The sequence below is a fragment of the Ovis canadensis genome, chromosome 21 (genome assembly GCF_042477335.2).
Source record: "Ovis canadensis isolate MfBH-ARS-UI-01 breed Bighorn chromosome 21, ARS-UI_OviCan_v2, whole genome shotgun sequence".
NCBI classification, from domain to species: domain Eukaryota; kingdom Metazoa; phylum Chordata; class Mammalia; order Artiodactyla; family Bovidae; genus Ovis; species Ovis canadensis.
This window is the reverse complement of record NC_091265.1, coordinates 44,632,795-44,653,828: the sequence shown is the minus strand read 5'-3', so window position 1 is coordinate 44,653,828 and position 21,034 is coordinate 44,632,795. Positions and strand designations below refer to the sequence as shown.

The window sequence follows — 21,034 nt, the reverse complement described above, 5'->3', positions numbered from 1 at the left end:
AGGAGTGGGAAGGACCCACGTCCTGGGGGGTGGTAGGCCTGGTGGGGCTGGCGAGGAAGCAGGATCTGAGCCCCACTCCAGGATCCAGGGTGGAACAGTTTGGGGGGATCCCAGTGTCCTCGTTACAAGCCCATCTGTGAAAGTCAACATTCAAGGGCAAAGGAAAGCCGCTCTGACACACATATATATAAAAAATAAATCTCTCAATTATCTCAGCTCATTTGCTTGGGGTCTCATTTTATGTCCCTGCTCCGCTGCGCAGTATATCTGTCCGGATAAAGAGTTACAGTCCGCTGGGCTACGTGTGCGGGGTTGTAAAAAATACAGATGCCAAATTAACTGGCTGTGGCACTCGGCAGCTGATTGAGCTGATAATGACGCGATCTGACCTTTTTCTAATTTCTAATTATGTGCATCTCGGCAGTGCCGGCTGCACGACTCTTGTTCTAATGATGGCTCCTGTGGCCGGCCTCCTCACCTCCTCCCTCCTGACACAGGACCACACGTGGGATGGCAAAGGGCACTGCCTGATCCCGGCCCCAAGCCCCGGAAAGTTTCAGGCTCTCGGCCACATACATAGTCTCTCTGATGGCCTGGAGGTGAGGTGAGGCGGCTGGAATGCCTGGCCTTAGTGATACTGCATTTGACCTTAACCTCCTGGATGCCACGCATTTTCAAAGGCCATTTAGTTCCACTAGTCATGGCGTTAATTTTTTATGACAGTCACAGGAGACAGGTGTACTGGCTCTACAGATGGGGAAACCGAGCTTCAGAGGAGCTGTTGTCAAAGTCTCCCAGAGGGTGAGCTTGGCCTCATCTCCTTGGCTCCTTCAACCACCTCCATTTAAATAATCGATCCACAGTCATTGACTGTGGCCAGCTCCCCCAGGTAAACTCCTCCGGGTCCACGTGAGGGGGAGAGCTGTGCAAAGCCTGCTCCACCAGTGGATCACTCCCATCACTTGGGATAGAAGCCCAGGGGGCACCAGGGGTCTGGGGCCACTGGGGCAACCGCTACTGCAACCCCACCCTCAGATCAGCCGTGGCACATGATGGACACTACCACGTTTTGCTGGATTAGACGAAGAAATCTGAGCCTATGAGTGAGCAGACCCCTGAGAGACCCAGGTAGTGTGGGCCGGGGGAGAGCATGGAGATGGTTGCTTTTTGGTATTTCCAGGCTGTACTCTTGGGTTGGCCAAAAAGTTTGTTCAGGTTTTCCCACTACATCTTATGGAAAATTCCAAATGAACTTTCTGGCCAACTCAATAGAATAAGAGGTTGTCCTGGGGCTGGGAGGGGGAGGTGTCTTCCAGAATTCACCTGGCAGGTGGCAGTGGGCAAGTTTGTGAGGTTTGTTTTGCCAGGACTCCTACTTCTGAAGAAGGTTTATATTCTTTCATATTATTCAGCCAATTTTAGGTATTTCCCACCAACTGAGGCCTCAGCTTCTTTGGGGGGTCAAGTGAAGGGAGTGTTCATTCCAGCTCCCACACAAACGGCTGCCTCCCCTCCTGGCCCCATGACTGCTGCGGGTTAGCTTCTAAAGACCTGATTCACAATTGTGGTTCCGAGATTCTGATCAGATGAACAGCAGGGCAGGGGCAAGTCTGCCTGCACTAACTATCCAACCAAATGGAGAACCTGCACGGGGACGACTCTCCCAGGGGACCTGAGAGATAGGGGACTGTGTTATCGGGAAGGATGTTAGCTCAGTCACAGCCAGGAGCCAAGCAGAGGTGCACCTGGGGCTCCCAGAAACCTGCACTAATGCTCCTGACCTTGGCCAAGTGCGTATCCTCTGTCCTGTATCATAATGCACCATAACACTTCATAGACTTCCAGGCCAAGGAGGGGGGCCTCTCCTGGTAGCTCTCCTGGACTCCACAAGGTATCATATTCAACTCCTGAGAGAAGCGGCGGGGTGGGTCATTCACAATACAGAATAATACCCAAGTCATTTAAGTCTGCTCTGCAGATGCACTGTGTGTGTGTGTGTGTGTGTGTGTGTGTGTTTCTTCCTTCCTTCCTGGAGTCACATTTGCTTTTCTAAATCTGTTTCCCTTTGGGGAGTAGGTACTAACTAAATTCTGGATGGAGGTCAGCGCTATAATCAATCAACTTGTGGAAGACGTATTTTTCAGAGTTTCCAAATTTACCAGGCACGATCTGGATAATCCACCCACAGCAGAATCAAGAATCGTGGTTAATAATCCCAGGATAACTGTTGTCACGATGAACAAACAGAGCGGTCTCTCCACAGCTCTTTTCTCAGCAGGATTCCCAGGGCTAGACGAAGAGTTAGAGTATCATCTAATCTATTGGCTCCCAAGCCTTACTGAAGATTACAGTTGTCTCGGAAACCTTTAAAAATGTACAAGTGCAAGTCCCACTAAACTTATTGAATCCTGCTTTCCAGGTGGAGGGGCCCAGAAGCATGTACTTTTTAAAGCTGTAGTGATGACCTGGATGACAAGTTAGGCTTGGGAGCCTCATCTACTATATCCCAAATGGGCAGGACATCTGCTGGTCTTCTCAGTAGAGAAGCTGATCTTCTCATTTGTTGCTTCCAGTCTTCCTATCCACTGATGTGCTTGAATATACATGTCACCCTCCTCCTTCACAATGTAGCACACGGCCATCAGCTCCTCTCTGGGCAGCCCAAGACGGATTTCCCAACATGCCAGGATTCCAGCCCTCGGAACATTCTGGATGCCATGGCCCTCCCCTCATCCCGTCTGCACTGCAAGAGGGTGGGAGGTGACGCTGGTGCTGCAGGGGAGGAGGAAGGCAGAGCTTTGGCAGCATCACCATTGTGCGCAACTCTTGGTTAAAGGTTCTCAGCTGCTGGAACACCAAGGCCTGCCCACAGTGGGGAAGCACCTTTCTTTGCTGAATGAATAAATGAAAGGATTGCTTTTGGGGCATTTGGAGGGGATCAGAGGGCGGGACAACCCTAGCCAGGGTGGGGGTTGGAGGGTCTTTACCAGATTGTCCAGTTCCGGGTCATCGCTGAAGAAGGGTTTGTGTTCCTGCTCCTGCTGGTGGACAAAGTTCTCGATGTCCACATCGAAGCTGGCGGATGTGATGCACTCAGAGCCCTGGGTGGCCTGTTCACATTTCTCAAACAGCAGCGTCAGGAGCGGGAAAAGAGGATGCCTGCGGGGACAGCGAGAGCTCACACATGTGCACCCAGAGACCTGCTGCCTTCAGGGCTTCTTGCAGTGCAGAAGCCTTCAGGGGCCCATCTCACCTTCCCATCACCTCTTCTCCCAGGGTCCCACTCCTGGAGGAAGGCCCCGGTCCCCACGGTCCGCCGGGACAGCAGCATGTCATACCCTGGCACGGAGGATCCAACCTCCTCATTCCTGGGGCCTCAGTGGTTTCTGCTCCTCTGCTACTGGGAGCCTAACTGTTCTCTCAGTCTAAATAAATTGTGTGGATATTTGAGGAGGGATGCTGGGTTTAACTCTTCAAAGAGGTAGATGTCCATTTCGTGCTCAAGGTCAACCCGGGAAAGAAATACGGGAAATGTCCAGAAAAGTCCTGGATGTGAACATCTGTCATTGGTCACAGATCCGCATTGGCTGTGTCGAGTCAGCCAAGGGCGGTACCTGTGGGTTTGCAAGTGTCGATGAGGGAGTGGGGGTGGGGCGTGGAAGGTGTGTGTGTGTGGACCTGGCTACTCGTCACATATGGTGGGCAGATGTCCCCACCCATCCTGCCTCTGCTGGCTGACTCAGTTTAGGTCAGACACCCCACTTACATGTGACACCTCCCTACACATTTCTATCAACACCCACTTAGCACAACTGCAATTAAATAATAATACGAATCATTACGTGGCCACTGTTTTTCGCCAAGACTGTCCCTGTCTCAATGATCACTGTATCCTTAGGACCTTGCCTTGACACTCACAGCAGGCACTTAATACATATTCGGTGACTGACAATGAACTGAAGAATGAAGACTGTGTGAGCGTGAGCATGTGTGGCGACATGGGTGGTTCTGTGATGGATGGATGTAAGCTCAAGTGCTTACTTGGCCGCTCTCTGGGTCTTGGCTTCCACATCACCAACTCTGGGAAGCTGTCCTGACTGCCCCACCCTGCAACCTACACAGACCTGGCTTGTTTGCCTTACCACCTGCCTTCCTCACTAGACTGTCAGCTACATGAGGGCAGGAAGCAAGCCCATCGTATTCTTCACTCTCTGCCCAGAGTCTAGCCGTGACTGTACATTATCCGAATAAACACTTGTTGAATATACATGTATGTTATGTGTGAGATGTCATTTGCACATGTGAGTGCATCTCATTCTCATTTCTCTGTAGCCTGAGTGAACAGCTCTGTCTTCACACCCAGCACCTGTGCGTGTGCTTACATGGGTGTTGACACTGGACTCTGGAGCCCCACTCTCCCCGTTGTGGTTCCCAAAAGCATATGCACATCCCTCTCTGGCTTCTTACTGAAGTCCCCTGGGACCACGAAATCTGGCTCCTTTCTTTTTGATGAAAATCTGTTTGCTGGGAGAGGAGAAAGCATGTGTCAGGCCTGGTCCCCAGGCTCCTGCCAATGGGGCTGCTGTGGCCAGCACCACCCAGCAGAACTTCCTGCAATGATGAAAAGGTTCCACAGCCTCCACTAACTAACCGAGGCCAGCGGACACTTAAAATATGGCTGCTGTGATGAACGAATGAACTGACTTACAAAGCAGAAACAGACTCACAGAGAATGAACTTCTGACTGCCAGGGGGGCAGAATGGGAGGAAGGATAGTTAGGGAGTTTGGGTTGGACATGTACACACTGCTGTACTAAAAATGGATAACCAACAAGGACCTAATGTAGAACACTGGGAACTCTGCTCAGTGTTATGTGGCAGCCTGAATGGGAAGGGAGTTTGGGGGGAAAGGATACATGTATATGGATGGCTGAGTCCCTCTGCTCTCCACTTGAAACTATCACAACTTGTTAATTGGCTATACTCAAATATGAAATAATAAGTTCAAAAAATGGCTGCTTTGCCTAGGACCTTGAATTTTTAATTCTAATTTTAACTAATTTTAATTTAAATAGCAACATGTGGCTAGTGGCTACCATATTGGAAAGCACAAGAAATCTTGAAGAGGAAAACCCACTACGCTTCTTCCAGCAGGAACACTGTGATTAACCACGCCAAGAAGGAATGAACAGCCAGCCTACAGAGTGTTTATAGGCAGATGGGGAACCCCTATGAGCCTGTCCCATCCTGGGATTCTAATAATTTTGGACAGAAAAGCAGAAAGTGCTGAGACCCATCCACACCTAAACCCATACCTGCTGGTCATTCTACCCAAGCTCAGGGGGAGGGGGCACGGAGGGGAGGTGAACTCCTGTCTCTAACGAGCCGCCTGGCTTGGCAGAGCTGTGCCTGGACACTGCTGCCCTGACCCTTGGTTTGGGAGCTGATGCATAAACAGCTGGGCTTCAAGGCTGCAGGCTGAGTGATAGCATGGAGAGGAAAAGGATCACTATCTGAGGCTAGCCTATCTGCAGCCCCCAAATTGCTAGAAGATCTATTCAGCCCCCTCAGGAAGCTGGTGGGAAGACAATGGGTTCGCTCAGCCAGCCACTGAAGACAAAGAGAAAACCAGGTGAAGGGGTTAAACTCCAGTCTAAGTCTTCATTTGCAGCCACTAATACCGCAGCATATTATAGTCTAATCTAACCTGATCCCAGTTTAATGCAAGATTCTCCTGGCCCTGAGTGGAATACCAAAGAAAGCCTCCGCGGCTGTGATTTAAGCAGAGCCCTGCAGTGGTTTAGCTGAGGGACATGAAAGGCAAATTCCAGACGGTGTTATGAATTATTGCGCCTTATGAACCTTCCTACTCTCAACAGATGCCTGCTGCCATTTAAACAGCCACTAGATCAATTAGGAATGAAAGGCACAAATCGACTCTGTACAAGGGCACTAAATTACCAGGAACTAATAATCCGCAGCATCGTGCCAGGTGGTGGGGGTGCAGCCCGCCCCCCTACCCCCACGGCAGCCGCTGGTCACTGCATGTTCCTTTCTCACGGGTTGGAAGGAGGGTGGGCAGCTGCTGGAAGGAGAGGGGATGGTGTGTGTGTGTGTGTGTGTGTGTGGGTGGGTGTGGGTGTGGGTGTGCATGCATGTGCACCTGGGTTGAATGTAGGCTGTCAACAAGAGCAAGTGTGAGTGGCATGTCAGGGACTGTCCTGGGTGCTTTCATCTGTGTGCACACATGGTGTTATGTCTTGCGGGACTGTGCACATACGGGTTGTGTGCATGGAGGTGGGGTGCAGGGGTCGTGTGCTATGAATACACTGTGCATGTGCCCTGTATTATATGCAGTGTGTGTGTGTGCTACATGTTATTTGTATGCAGTGTGTGTGTGAGCATCGTGCGTTCTGTGTGCACAGCGAGTATGGCATGTGGGGCGGGGAAGAGGGAGCTGCTGGTGGCTACATCTTCCAGCCACCAGCCTTGGGGCTGGGGTGGTGGCAGAAGGCGGGCTCCTCGGCTGCTGTCCTGGCCCCTTCGGAGAGGAAAGTGGTCAGGGAGGGCCTCTCTGAGGAGGTGGCATTTGAGTGAAGCCTCCAATGATGAAGAGGCACTCAGGCAAAGGTCTGAGGGAGGGGCGTTCCAAGCAAGAGAGGACCAAAGCACTTGGGATAGAAATGAGCATGGCGTGTGTCTGGAACAAAGTCCAGGCGTGTGTGGCTGGAGTAAGGTAGGCGAATGGAGGGAGATGAAGTCCAAGAGGTGAACTTGCAGATCACAGGGCTCACAGTGAAGCGGGCTTTCAGGGCCTGGGGTGGAGGCTCTGTCCCTTCCACTGGGGGACAGTGTGCACCTTCAAGGCAGAGCTCTAGCACTGCTCCATCTTATAAACCTCTCACCAGGAGGGGGCAGATCTCCCTGCTGTGGGGTGTGTGTGTGAGAGAGAGAGAGAGAGAGAGATGAAGGCATACCCGGAAGTGTTTTCTATGACTTATGTAAAGTCTCAGTGGAAGAAAACTGCTTTCCTTCCTGGTCCTGCAAGTGAAGCGAGCACCCGTGGCAGGCTTCCTGGTGGCTGCCATAGCCCCTCTCCCCAGCCCCTCCTGGCCTGAGCAGCACTTTCAGCTCCCAAATCCTCCCTTCATATCCCACCCTCTCACCTCTGGGTGGAACACCCACCCTGATGCCAGGATCCCCTAGCCTAGGGGCTCAGATGACACCTCTGCTAACTCACAGCTTCTCACATGACCCCTGGGCAGGGTTGGTGGGGCTCCGTTGCTTATCTATCTAGATCTTTCCATCACCTGGATGGCTACCTGCTAACCCCAAATGTGGGGGCTGCTGGGACACTCTGGGCCAGTCCCAAGAAGCAAGTTCAGTTTCCCAGTGACTCAGCAGTTTGTTCCATGGCTGCGTTGATGCTAAGAGCATCTTGAAGGCTGTTCCTAGCCCACTCCACAGCCCCTTCCCCAGCCACCCATCTTATACTGCCTGAGGGTTGACTTCTATTTCTTAGAAACCCTTCAGTGTCACTCCATAAAGCTGGGGAAGAGGCTAGAAGCCACCCTCAAGGAGTCCTTTCCAGTAGCCCTATTTTGGCCCTGGCGTGGAGGACACAGTAGCTAGGGCAGGGACCATGGGAACTGGACACATTAGCCACCCAGGTCATGAGTGGCCAGTCTGATCCAGGCATGGGATGGGGAAGTGGCATTTCCAGCTATGGATAGGATACTGATGCTGCCATTCTTGACATTCCCTGAGCTTCACCCTCTCCAACTAGAAAATGAGTTTTAAGGAGTTTCACTTCCCACTGTCCAGATCTCGCCCACTGTGGATCAGTACCCTTGAGAGGCTGGAAGCAGAAACGTGGAGACTTGGTCTCCGGTGCCCAGATGCTGACGATCGAGATGTGAAAGATGGCCATTAGGCTTTCTTTCCAAAGAGCCAGGAACACCTGACCTCCAGAAGAGCTCACCTTCTCCCTCCCTGATCCCTCTCCACTCTCTCCCCACGTTGCCTCCCGCCTGGCCGCCCCTCCACCCCAATCTCTCTTAAGCTGTTCAAAATTTGGAGGAAATAAATCTCACCGCGCTAATTCAGGGAGAGTTTGAGCCTCGTCGGTGCAGAACAAATAAAAGGAGTGAACCGGCATGACATTTTACTGCAGAAGAGAGGTCGTTTCCAGCCACTAATAAAAAGGATTTGACACAGACTAATAAAGAGAAATGAATTTCTCTAATGGCCTGATTTAGCACATTCAGCACTGTGCCTCTGCCTGGGTGCCGGGAGGGCGGGACGCCCCGAGTGCCGACAGAGCCGGGCACGGGGGACGAGAGATGATCTCAAATAAGATTTTATTATTTCTTTTCTCTTTTCTGAGTCCTCACCAACCACCGCCCCCCCCCACCAACCCCACCTCCACCCACATCAGACCTCTCCCCAGGAGGACCTGAACCAAAAGCAAGCTCAAGATACACACTTCTTGTTAACGATCCAAAGAAATAAAGAACCCCTCTCCACAGACCCGCAGTCTTGTGCTGGCTTAAGAAGGTGATTAAACCGGATGTGTTGATTTCTACAGGGGTTTAAGCCATCATTTGGTTTAATTACTTCTGACATTTCTGCCTTCTTGTTTTGTCTACATTGCCCAAATTCGGCAGCCTAGAATGCCCAGTTTGGGGCCAGGATGTGTGGGGTTGCCCCTGGGAGACACCCCACCTGCCATAAACTGGGCAGGATCTTGGCTGAGTCCCTTGCAGAATTGAATTTGACCCTCCCTCCAGCAGCAGAGAGACTGAGACCCCCTCGGCAAAGCCCCAGATTTTCTTGAGAGCAAAGTGATCTAGGTCCTCCCCGCTCCCCCCACACTGGACACACATTTCTGATGAAGCTTCTGAGCACATCCTTGGGCAGCTGTGCATTTTATTCTTCCTGTCTCAAGGCAGATGTTCATAATGTAGATGGCCTGATAGGTCTCACTAACATTTCCAAAGACCTTTTGGGATGGAGATCCCAACCTCCTTGGTAATTTTTACACTCACATCTAACTGAAAGTTCCCTTCTAAGGCTGAAGTTCATTGCCTTTTGCTAAAGGACTCAAGGAAAGAAAAATAGACCCTTTTTCTGCTTCCCTTCCTTCCTCCTTGGACAACCTGGATTTTAAAAAGTTTTTTTTTTTTTAAACATTTCTTTCTATTCAGAGGACCATAGACAGAGAAGCAGAGATAGGAAAAGAAAGAATGCAAAAATATAGAGCTTCAGTAGATAACCAACAGGGACCTACAGGACAGCATGGGAAACTATACTCAATATTTCGTAATAACCTATAAGAGGAAAGAATCTGAAAAAGAATATATACATACAACTTAATCATTATGCTGTACACCTGAAACTAACACAACATTGTAAGTCAACTATGCTGCAGTTTAAAAAGTCTTTTTGAATAGCGCTTCAGAGAGGCTACAGTGCAAAGAGCACAAGAGACAGAGAACAGATAGGCAGAAAGAAACAGAGCCCCATGGGCTGGGGGAGGGGAGGTGATGGCCACACGCAGGGGCCGACATTAGCACTGAGCTCCCTTTCTGGGTGATAAACCTTGTGATTCACAGTCATGCCACTCTGTCACTTCTGGGCCTCTCAGCCAGCCATCCTTCCCCTTGTGACCTTGGCCAGAATTGCAGACCTCAATTATGGGTCCAGCCATGTGTGTGGCAGCCTGCCTGGCTGTCCACTCCCTGACCTTGGAGCCCCCAGGCCTGTCCTGCAGCTCCCTTCACAGCCCAGCGTCAGTGCTCACCCCTCCCTGAGCCTTGGCTGCTGACTCAGATGGGGATGGGGTGGGATGTCAGAGCCCCCAGGCACTTCCTAAGAATGGACCGTCCCAAGGGAGGCAATGTAGAGTGGGAGAGGAAAATTTCCAGGTGGAAGTTTTAACTTTTATTCTATTTTTTTTATTAAAAAAATTTTTATTTATTTATTTGGCTACACTGGGTCTTCACTGCGGCATGCGGGATCTTTAGTTATGGCACATGGGATCTAACTCCCCAACCAGGGATTGAACCTGGACCCCTGCATTGGGAGCTCAGAGTCTTCTCTACTGGACTGCCGGGGGAGTCCCAGAATGTGGAGGCTTATAGTGATGAGGCAGAGGGACTCGAGCCAGGTCAGGGTCAGACCTCTGCACAGGACATGAGTCACCGGCCAGAGAGGTGGGGTGAAGGAGGGCAAGCAGTGACATGACCAGCTCACCAGCCACCCAACCTAGTCTCCCACACAGTGGGGGTCTCAAGTTGCCGAAGGCCCACCCCTGGAAACTACCCAGGGGCTGGCGTTGTGACCTTTTATTTCTAGTGCCCGGTGTCAGAGGTTGCTGGGACCACAAAATCAGAGTCAATAGTTTGGAGACACTTTGCTGGGTGGCCCCGCCCCTTTCCTGGCCCCGCCCCTTTCCCTTTCACAGCCAGAAGGCCCATTACCAGCAGTCAGTCTGAGAAGTATAGAGACATCGCTCCTGGATGTTGAGGAAACAGAGTCAGCATCATCAGATGAGGCACTTCACAGTGTGGCCTCAGGTTTCTTTTCAGCACTAATTGACAGATTCAGAGGAATATGTGATGGCTGGACAGATAGCAGGTGGCCCCCAGCCCCCTGTACCTGTATCACGCCCTTCACCAGCTCAGGCAAACCAGGCTGTTCACGCCCCTGCTGTTCCTTCCACCTGAAATACCTGTGCCTTAGTTCAGTTCAGTTCAGTCGCTCAGTTGTGTCCGACTCTTTGCGACCCCATGAATCACAGCACGCCAGGCCTCCCTATCCATCACCAACTCCCGGAGTTCACTCAGACTCGCATCCATCGAGCCAGTGATGCCATCCAGCCTAGGTCTCTCCTAATAGCCTAGCTCAGAGTGCCAGCCCTAGTACCAAAGTTCCCTGACTGGTCTCTCCAGCAAGAGAAGTCATTGCCTCCTCTGAGTTGCCACCAAGATGTGCTTGGGGGTGGGGGCTCTACTTTGACCTCACAGATTCAGTGGGCTGGGTGGTCTGAAACCAGCACAGTCTTTGGAGACAGATAATTAATGGTATGACTCTGGGGCAAGTGCCTGAATGTCTCTGAGCCTCAGTTTCCTCTCTTATAGAAGGGGGATGATACCACCTACCACAGAGGTTATCGCAAGGAGAAAAGGAAGGAAAGTACAGAGTGGCTGGCACTTGGGAAGCTGTCAATTAATGCTTGTTCCACTCCCCTGGAATGGTGTGGGGGCACCTTTTTCTAATTCAGAGCAACGTTGATGCTATCCGCTCCAATAAATGTATAATTCCATTTCCACTGACTCATTTGGCAGGGAAACAAGCCCACGTGTCAATTCAAATAGAGGCAGAGAAAGAGGAGGAGGAGGAGAGGCAAAGTATAACTCATTAGAACTCGAAATCCTCTTTTTAAACCAAAAAACACTGCCGGTAAGCATTTATTTTTCTTTCCCTTAGGATGATTGTTAAGCTCGACTGACTAGAGTTGTTTGTGCTCAGCCGTCTTCCTCACTCCCCATGGGGCGCTCCTCTGTTCCACAATCTCATTTTCTCTCTGAATTCCCCAGGGTCAAGCACACTGCCTGGCACACAGCAGAAGGTGGATAAATCTTCGATGAATCAATGCATGGAGACGAATGAATGAATGAAGTGACCACCGGCAGCAAGTGGGGGTTCTGAGACACAAGCCTAAAGTGCTCTTTGGGCTTAGAATCCACTCACTCCTCTGAGGTACCCAGACCAGCTACAGCCATCTGGCAGTTTCTAGCTGCTACAAAGAGACCCGCCTCCTCTGGGCTCTGCCGGGGGTGGGGGCTGCCAGGGTCCCGGAGGCAGAGGAGCCGGTGTGAAGGAAGAGCTTAGCCAGCCCGCCTCCTCTCCTCCCCGCTCTTCCCCTCGAAAGACCAGATGGAGAGAGCAGAGCGGGATGGGGGAGACCAAGCCAGCAGCTCCTGGTTGGATGTATTTTTACTTCAGGTGTGACGTGGAAACCATGCGGGTGTATTTTTAGCCCTGCCCTGTGGGTGGTGTGTTCGCCTGGGTTGCCTTGGAGAGGACTTCTTCGTGTTGCTAAATTGGAATTGCATCTGCTGGGTTCCTGGGCTCCAACCAGCTCTCCTCCCGGCAGGTGGGCGGACAGGTCCGTCCCTGGCGAGGGTGGGGTCCAGGGCAGGCCAGAGTCTGCTTTGTCTCCATTCCTTTACACACACACACACACACACACACACACACACACACCCCTCCCTCCTGACACATTAAAAAAAAAGAAGAAATGTGAAATCTCCACAAACTGATTGTTAAGGCTAGTCTACAAGGGCAAGAATACAAAGAACCTAAAACTTGAAACCTGTTAGGATCTTATGTCACAGTCCCTTCATTCCCGGCACACACACCGCCCCCCACCCTCTGCCCCAGTTTTATTGAGAAATAACCGACTACATCACTGTATAAACTTAAGCTGCACAGCATGATGGTTTGATTTACATAGATCGTGAAATGATCATCACAATAGGTTCAGCTCACACACATCTTCTCAGATAAAAAGAGAAAAGGGGAAACATTTCTCCTTGTGATGAGGACTCTTGGAATTTACTCTCCTAACTTTGCAGTATATGATACAGCAGTGTTAACTACAGTCATGTGTTGTGCATTGCATCCCTTGTAGCTGCTGTGTGTGTGCTCAGTCGTGTCCTCTCTTTGTGACCCTATGGGCTGCAGCCCGCCAGGCTCCGCTGTCTGTGGGATTTCCCAGGCAAGAACACTGGAGTGGGCTGCCACATCCTCCTCCAGGGGATCTTCCTGACCCAGGGATTGAACCCACGTCTCTTGCGTCTCCGGCATTGGTGGAAGGATTCTTTACCACTGTGCCACCTGGGAAGTCCCCTGTTACACCCTTGCTGCTGCTACTGCTGCTGCTGCTGCTGCTGCTAAGTCGCTTCAGTCGTGTCCGACTCTGTGCGACCCCATAGACGGCAGCCCACCAGGCTCCTCCGTCCCTGGGATTCTCCAGGCAAGAACACTGGAGTGGGTTGCCATTTCCTCCTCCAATGCATGAAAGTGAAAAGTGAAAGTGATGTCGCTCAGTCGTATCTGACTTAGCGACCCCATGGACTGCAGCCCACCAGGCTCCTCCGTCCATGGGATTTTCCAGGCAAAAGTACTGGAGTGGGATGCCATTGCCTTCTCCGGTTACATCCTTAGTACTTAATTATTTTATAAATGGAAGTTAGTGCCTTTTCTCTGGAAGTCTGTGCCTTTCACCTACCCTCCAGGATTGCCCCCTACCTCTACTTTCCGCCTCTGGTAACCACAAATCTGATCTCTTATGCTCTAAGCTATTTTTTATTTTTTGGTTTTCACATATAAGTGAGATCACACACACAAAATTTGTCCTCCTCCGTGATGTATTTTACTTAGCATAATGCCTTCAAGGTCCCTCCATGTTAACACAAATGGCAGGATTTCCTTGTTGTTGTTTTTTTAATGACTGAATAATATCCCATTGTGTGTATATGTGCCACAACTGCTTTACCCGCTTATCCATGAGTGGACACTTTGGCTGTTTCTGTGCCTTGTCCATTATAAATAATGCTGCTCTGAATGTGGTCAGGGGTGCAGAAGTCTTCTCCAGTTAGTGTTTTCATTTCCTTTGGATCCCCAAAGTGGGATTACTGGATCTTACGGTCATTCTAGTTTTAATTCTTTTGAGGATCCTCCCTACTATTTTCTATAGTGGCTATGACAATCTACAATCCCAACAACAGTTCACAACGATTCTCTTTTCTCCAATCCTTACTATTATTAATCTTTGTTATCTCCTGTCTTTTTCATGTTCAGCCCCTTCATTTTAAGGGGAGGAAACTCAGAAGAGAAAAAAAAATAGAAGTATCTTTCCCACAGTTAGGCAGCTACTAAGAGGCAACTTCTATCCAAGTCCCAAGAGCTTCAACCAGTCCCCAACGAAAAAGCCCTCGGGAAAGAGATGCTTTGGCAAGGGGAACTCTATCCATTTTGCTTGGGTCACTGGTAGTGACACACCCATGCACATTTGGTGGCAATTGGTAAGTCACGTTTCATGTGCTTACTGCACTGAAACACCCAATATTTTTTATTATTCCCACTTTACTGATTTGCAAACTGAGGTGCCATGTGGTTAAATAATTACATCATCAGGCTAATAAGTGATCGAGTTGACATTTAAACCTGGGTATCCAAACCCTAAACTTCGTGCTTTCTCCCCTCTCCCAGGTACCATTTTTGAACCATTAGTAGAATCATTTCATCGTCCTCCCTTTTTTCTCTACTGTCCTTGAGTCTTGGGTGTTCTGGGGTCACAGAACTGAGCTGCCAGACTTCCCCTTTGAGCATTAGGACCTTTGCAGCACAAGGGTGCCTCATCAAATGAGTTCCCAAAAGAATCTTTTCCCATAGTAATGCTTCTGTGTGTGGAAGAAGACTTTGACATTTTTATAGAGCTTTCATTTTCTCATTTGATGCCTACTCTACGGAGTAGGAAAGCTTATCTGAAGAGGTTAAATGGGCTGCTCAGTGGCAGAGTCAGAACTTAGTCTGAAGTCTTAGTCTTAGTTCTTTTCACTTGACCACAAAATGGTCCAGTGGCTTGGGAAAGTCAGAAAGTGGGGCTTAGTTAAAAGCAGGGCTAGGGACTTCCCTGGCAGTCCAGAAGTTGAGAACTCGCCTGCCAGTGCAGGGGACAAGTGTTCAAGCCTTGATCCAGGAAGACCCCACATGCTGCACAGCAATTAAGCCTGCATGCCTAGAACCTGTGCTCGGCAATAAGAGAAGCCTGTGTACCACAACTAGAGAGTAGCCCCTGCTCACCGAAACTAGAGAAAAGCTCACACACAGGAACTTATACCCAGAGCAGTGGAAAGCAAATGAATAAATGTATGTATCTTTTTTTAAGGAAGGGCTACACTAGCTTAGTCCATCCCTGGTGAGAAGCCATGGGCCACATGAGCCCTCAAAGCCCCAGCTTGCCGGCTCCCATCCCACCCCATTCGCACCAGGAGGAGGCCCAATCACTGTCATCCTCCTGCTAGGAAGGGGACCTGATCGACTGTCACTACTCACAACTGTGGCCACCATTCACTGGGAGCCTTGCCTGTGCCAAGCACTGTCAGCTGTGAGCATTGGTTATCTCCTTTAATCCTAACATAACCTTGTGAGAATAAGTCACTGGGATTCAGGGCTCCTGGATCTCTCATCCGTGTGCCTGGTTTCGGGGAGTATCTGGACTTCTCAGCTCCACCTAGGCCAGGTGGTGAGCCGAGGAAGCAGCCAGAGCTGCTGCCTCTGAACACACCTGCTCCCGGGGCCAGGCAGCCGGCATCCCTGTGCCTGCCAGCAGCGTGTGCGGAGGCTGGGCTCAGGGGCTGGGGCCTTCAAGATGCTGGCAGGAAGGGCAGGGAGCAGGCGATGCCTGGCGCCTGGGGGAGAACTGAGCACGGTTTGACTTTCAGCTGACGGCTCCGGCAGGATCACTCCCCTGACTGTAGTCAACAGCTGAGATATTTTCTCGGATGCCAGTGAATCCAACTGCTTCCAAAAGCAAGGAGTGTCTGCTAGAGCCCCAGCCCATAAAACCCCGCCTGGAACATCTGCTCCCAGCAACTCGTCCGGAAGCATCTGGTCCTGACTCTTTGGTTTGGAATGGCTGAACTTCTACCCCGCTCCATCCTCAGGCCACCTCGCCCAGCACGTTCCAGGAATGACCGAGCCCTCTGCCAGGGAAGGCACAGGGTTAAGCCCCAGGGTCAACTCCCTGGAGATGAAACACCCTTTGGTCACAAGGTGGAAGAGTTCTCTCAAAGACACTTCAGCAGGAAGTGCCAGTTCCCAGGGTCCTGGCCAGGCAGCTGCTGGAGGTTGGTCACACAGCAGCCAGCACCCCTGCCCGGCCTCAAGCCCTGGGGGGGCTCCTCTCATCCCATCCATGGTCCTGGTCCCAGGAGAGGCCTCTTGGCTACCATTTCCCTTGGGCTTCATCTCCCTTGGGAAAGCAGTCCAACACTCCCACACTGCACCATGGGCCAGGGGCCTTGCAGTCAATTCCACAAATACTTTTTTGAGCCCGAACCATGTGCCAAGTTTACACTCTAGCTACTTCCTACGCCTATTTTCCTCCCACTCCCTGGACCGATCCATTCTAATTCAGAATCCCTCTTGGAACTTGACACGATGCTTACACATGGCAGAGCTCAATAAATGTTTAACCAAATTGCAGTGCGAACAGCACTCAACTGGGAGCCCTTTCCTGTCTTGCTTCTTGCTGTCTCGCCTCTCAGCAGTCACCTTCGAGCCCTTCCAACCCCCGTTTCATTTCCTCAAACATCTAATAGCAGCTAATGCCCACAGTGCTATCTCTAAGTACCAGATTCCTCCTCCAGCACTTTATGGTATTATCTCACCTAATCCTCATGACCAGCCTAATGAGGAAAGGGCCTTATGTTCAGTCCCATTTTACACATGAAGAAAGGCCCGGAGAGGTTTAGAGGCCAGTGGTGGAGACAGAATGGAAACCCAGGCAATTGAGGTCCCCAGGCCCTGTTCTGATGCCTGAATTTCACCTCCCTAAACACACAAGATGCCTCATGTACTGAAAGGGCCAAGGGGACTGAGCTGGCCCCTCTGTTTACAACACCCCCATCTCAGGACTTCCAGCAATTAAGAGTCTGCCTGCCAATGCAGGGGACACAAGTTCAATCCCTGGTCCTGGAAGATCCCACATGCCAAGGAGCAACTAAGCCCATGGGCCACAACTATTGAGCCTCCATGCCTAGAGCCCATGTTCTGCAACAAGAGGAACCACTGTGATGAGAAGCCCAAGTGCTGAAACCATAGGCCCCACTAGCCGCAACTAGAGAAAGTCCGTGCCCAGCAGCAGCGAAAATAAATAAATAATAAACAATTTTTTTGAAGAAGTAGCTTCACCATTAAAAAAAGAAACAAAACCCCCCACCTTCACTCCATCCCATGCAGCCAACACTGATCTGTGTGTTAGATATCATAACATCATCTCATTTTAGTCTAGCTATGAATATTTCCTTTTTTATGGTTGAGAATATAGGCTCAGAGAAACTAACTTGTGCGAGCTGACCAAATTAATTACCATTACATCCATTTCTAGAGCTCGTCCTGCCACCCGGCATGGTTGTTCTATGACCTTTGCCCCTCTAGCTACAGCACCATCAGGACCAAGCCTGAACTTCAGTGACGTTTCGAGGGACAGTCTCAAGGGAGTGACCTGCCCACTACTCTGTTCTGATCTTTCCCTAAACAAGAGTGGAGTCTAGAGTGATCCAGTCTGCCTGTGATAGGACAAATGGATTACAAACAAGGCTTTAGGAATGAGTATTACTTTCACTGTGCCAGCAGTGGACTTCAGCATGAGCTGTCCAGGGCAAGGTCCCACGTGGGCAGAAACTCTGAGCGTGGTTTGCAGAGAGATGAGACCGACAGGAAGAACGACAAACGCTACATGGACAGGCCGGGACTGACGGCTGAGAAACTAAGGGGAGGCAGAAGACTGGTGTGATGACAGGTTTCCGGAGCTGCAGCAAACAAGCTCTTTGACAGAGAGACCAGGAAACATTTGGAATCTCCTTGGGAAAAGTGGGAAAGTTGGGGCTTTGCTCAAACAGATGCTGAGAGCTGGATGGAGCTGGATAGATTCCAGGAAGGAGAAAACTCACTGTGTTAGGGTTGAGGTGAAAGATCACAACTGCAGACACTTAGAAGGCATTCCAGGACTTCCCAGATGGCGCCAGTGGTAAAGAACCTGCCTGCCAATGTAGCAGACATTAGAGATACAGGTTCGATCCCTGGGTCTGGAAGATCCCCTGCAGGAGGAAATGGCAACCCACACCAGTATTCTTGCCTGGAGAATCCAATGGACAGAGGAGCCTGGCGGGCTACAGTCCGTATGATTGCAAAGAGTCGGACATGACTGAAGCGATTTCACACACAGAAAGCATTCACGCTATGCTAGGTCTTGTTCTAAGGATGAATTTGTTAAGAGAGACCATTTCAGATTTGAAACTGAGGAGTGGGCCAGAGAGGACCAAGGAGTGCAGAATTGTGGCTAATCCATCCCGTACGATCAGGTATGATGGAGCTGGTAAACCTGGGTACCTGTAACTTGGCTCCTGTGTGGGGTTTGTACTTGAGGCTGGTGGGAGCCATCTGTGTGCTTCTCTTCCCAGCTATGTCCTGCAGCATCACACCGTAGCTTGAAAAGGGCCGTGGTGGATGCAGTCACACCATGGAGACTGACGTACGTTAGAGTGAGGGCTCTCCTGGTCCCTCTGCCCCCAGGACCAGTTTGCCAGCACCCCAACCTAGAACCCTGAAATATGTCCAGTCCTTCCTTGCCTGTTTAAGGAATCCACTCAACCAGCTCTGATTTAGTGCACGCTCGTGCAGGCTGCAGGCTCTAAGGTGCTTTGCAAGGCACTGGGGATAAATCAATGACAACACATAGACCCTGTCTTCATAGAGGTAACGATCTAGCAGTGGAAACAGAACTAATATTAACACAATCCATTCAGTTGCGAGTAACGCCACAAAGGAGAAATACAGAGCCCTGCAGCCCCTTCACCCTGCCCATCTGATTCACAGCTAAGTTCTCTGGCATTTTTCATGGTGGAATTGCCCCCACCCTCCTCTCACTGTTCCCACCTCTAGCCCAGCACTTCCTGTCACTAGCAGGTAACTTCTGCTGTGCCTGGCAGGCCTCTTCCAGGGTCCTCAGACAGGATTTCAGCCTAAGCGGCAGGAACCCAGCCTTAGCAGAATGGTCTTAGCAGAGTCCCCCTCCTCCCCACCGCACCTGGCCAGGCCCAGCTCCTGCCACTCTTCCGCTCCCCAGGACATCATGGTTTCCATGGGAACCCACTCACTTCAAAGGGGAACCAAGGAGACTGTAGGGGAGGAGGGAGAGTGAAGGCCGGATTAACCTCACCCTCTTGGCCCGTCTCTGTGGTTGCTGGCAAGCCAAGCCCCAGGTTCCCAGCCACCTAACACTGTCCAGCCCACAGCCCACACTGGAGGAGGGGGCGGGGAGGTGCGGTCCAAGCTAAATTTTAACTTCTTGTGAGGCGAAAACCCCAGGGGTGAGGTGGGCCTAGGGAAGGAGATTTTTGAGCTGGATCCAAACCTGCGGTCCCCACTCCACGGGGCCTCCCCTCCACAGACCCAGGCTCGGCATTGCTCACGGGCCACAAACACAATTACCCACGATGTGCATCTAATCATGGGATCTGCTTGGATTAGACTGCAATCATTAATCTGAGCCCGAGCTCCTGGTTGCCTTGCTGATTAGCCCAGATGATGCTCTGGTATGATCCAATTAAAGACAGGCTCTGCCTCCCCTCTCCCCCGCCACACACACACACAGACACACACACACAGACACACAGACACACACACACACACACACACACACACACACAGACACACACACCCAGCTTCCACATCAGAAGGAACCAGTACATTTCATTAACACATCCTCATACACAAATAAAGCGTCAGGGCACTGACGGGCTCCCTCCCTCTAGTGGCACTGTCTCCTGCCGCCCTGAAGACCTGGCCATTCTTCTGCGGATCTGGGAGGGGCCTCGGAGGGGGCTCCCAAAAGTCAGAGCCGGGCACTAATCTCCGTGGAAAGAGTCTGGTTACATTTATTGACATGAAATGCCGACTCCCTGATGTGCTCTGGAGGGCCGGCTGCCCCAGGCAGGCAAATCTAATTAGAATTACCCGACCCTGCAGGAGGCGGGGCCCCCTCCTCCTCCCTGCCCCGCCCCCAACAAGGGCTGTGGAGAGGGCGACTGGCACTAATGGGAGAGGTGTGGTTGTGGGAGACAGACACCCTGGGGCCCTGGGGCAGGAACGGCCGTGGAGGAAAGAAACAGGCAAGGATGCTGACGTCCGTCCGCTCGGTCGTCCTGAGAGCCTGGGCGGCCATGTTTGGCTGGTTCTTTGGTGGCATCAGCTCTTCGTTACCTTCAGACAGTTGCAGAGATTACTGTGCAAATGCCATGGGCTGTGAGGGGACCCGCCCCGCAAAGGTGAGGCGTGTTGGTTGAAGGACCATCTGGGCCTCCATATATCAGGTGACGCCAGGATGGACAGTGGGAGGCAGCCCACTTCCTGGCTGGGCCTGGGTGGGGCATGACCCTGGGGTCTTGGGAAGGGCTTATGGAGCACGTGGGTCCCACTAGTGGGACATAGAGAACCGTCTGTTTTGTGCCAGACATGGAGCCGGGTGCTGACATGGGTTGTCTCATTATTCTTGCTGAACCAGTGATTAGGTTCTATCGTGAAACCAATGCTGAGATGAGTACCAGGAGGAGGGAGGACTTGAGTCTAGGTTTCCAGAAGCTTTTTGTCACACCACTAACTGGGGGTCTTTCTAGACTAAGATAGGTGCTCGCTACATGCCCTTGCCCCCTGGAGTCTGGGAAGGGGTCGGGGACCCATCTGCAGTGGGCACATGAATAACCCAGGATCTCGTCAAAGAGCAGAGCAGGAATCCCGAAGTCGAGTTGAGGCCTGAGAGTCAGTGTCTCCAAACAGCTCCCAGGGGATGCGATGCTGCCAGTCCGGACTGCACTTGAAGCATGTCGATCACTATTTAAATGAGGTGTGATGACTGTACCCCATCGCATTTCAGAGGCCGTGTCACTCTCCTGTCCCTGCTTCTGTTCCCCACAAAGGCACAAGCCCACCACACAGTTGAACTTATAGACCCCGTGCAGCCTCGTGTCCGCACACCCAGCTGTTCTGGCCAGCGGCTGTGCTGGGAACTCACCAGGCTCTCCTCTGCCTGGAATCCCTCCCACCCCACCCCCATTTCTCCTCCTGCTGAGCAGTCTTACTCTAGTTTCAAGATCAAGCTTGAATACTGCCTCCCTGTTGAAGCTGTCTCTGGTAAAGCTCTGACCACTCTGTTGGTTTCTTGTTCTCGTTTTCAGAGAGT

General features: G+C 51.3%; 1 protein-coding gene across 3 annotated transcripts in view; it reads right to left on the bottom strand.

Moving 5' to 3' along the window:
- Positions 1-21,034, bottom strand: part of PKNOX2 (PBX/knotted 1 homeobox 2) — a 296,941-nt gene that overhangs the window by 48,232 nt on the left and 227,675 nt on the right. For all 3 annotated transcript variants that reach the window (XM_069566572.1, XM_069566574.1, XM_069566573.1), the window contains exon 6: positions 2,988-3,159. In XM_069566572.1, the coding sequence (XP_069422673.1) occupies positions 2,988-3,159 (172 nt within the window). The remainder of the gene's footprint in view (positions 1-2,987; positions 3,160-21,034) is intronic.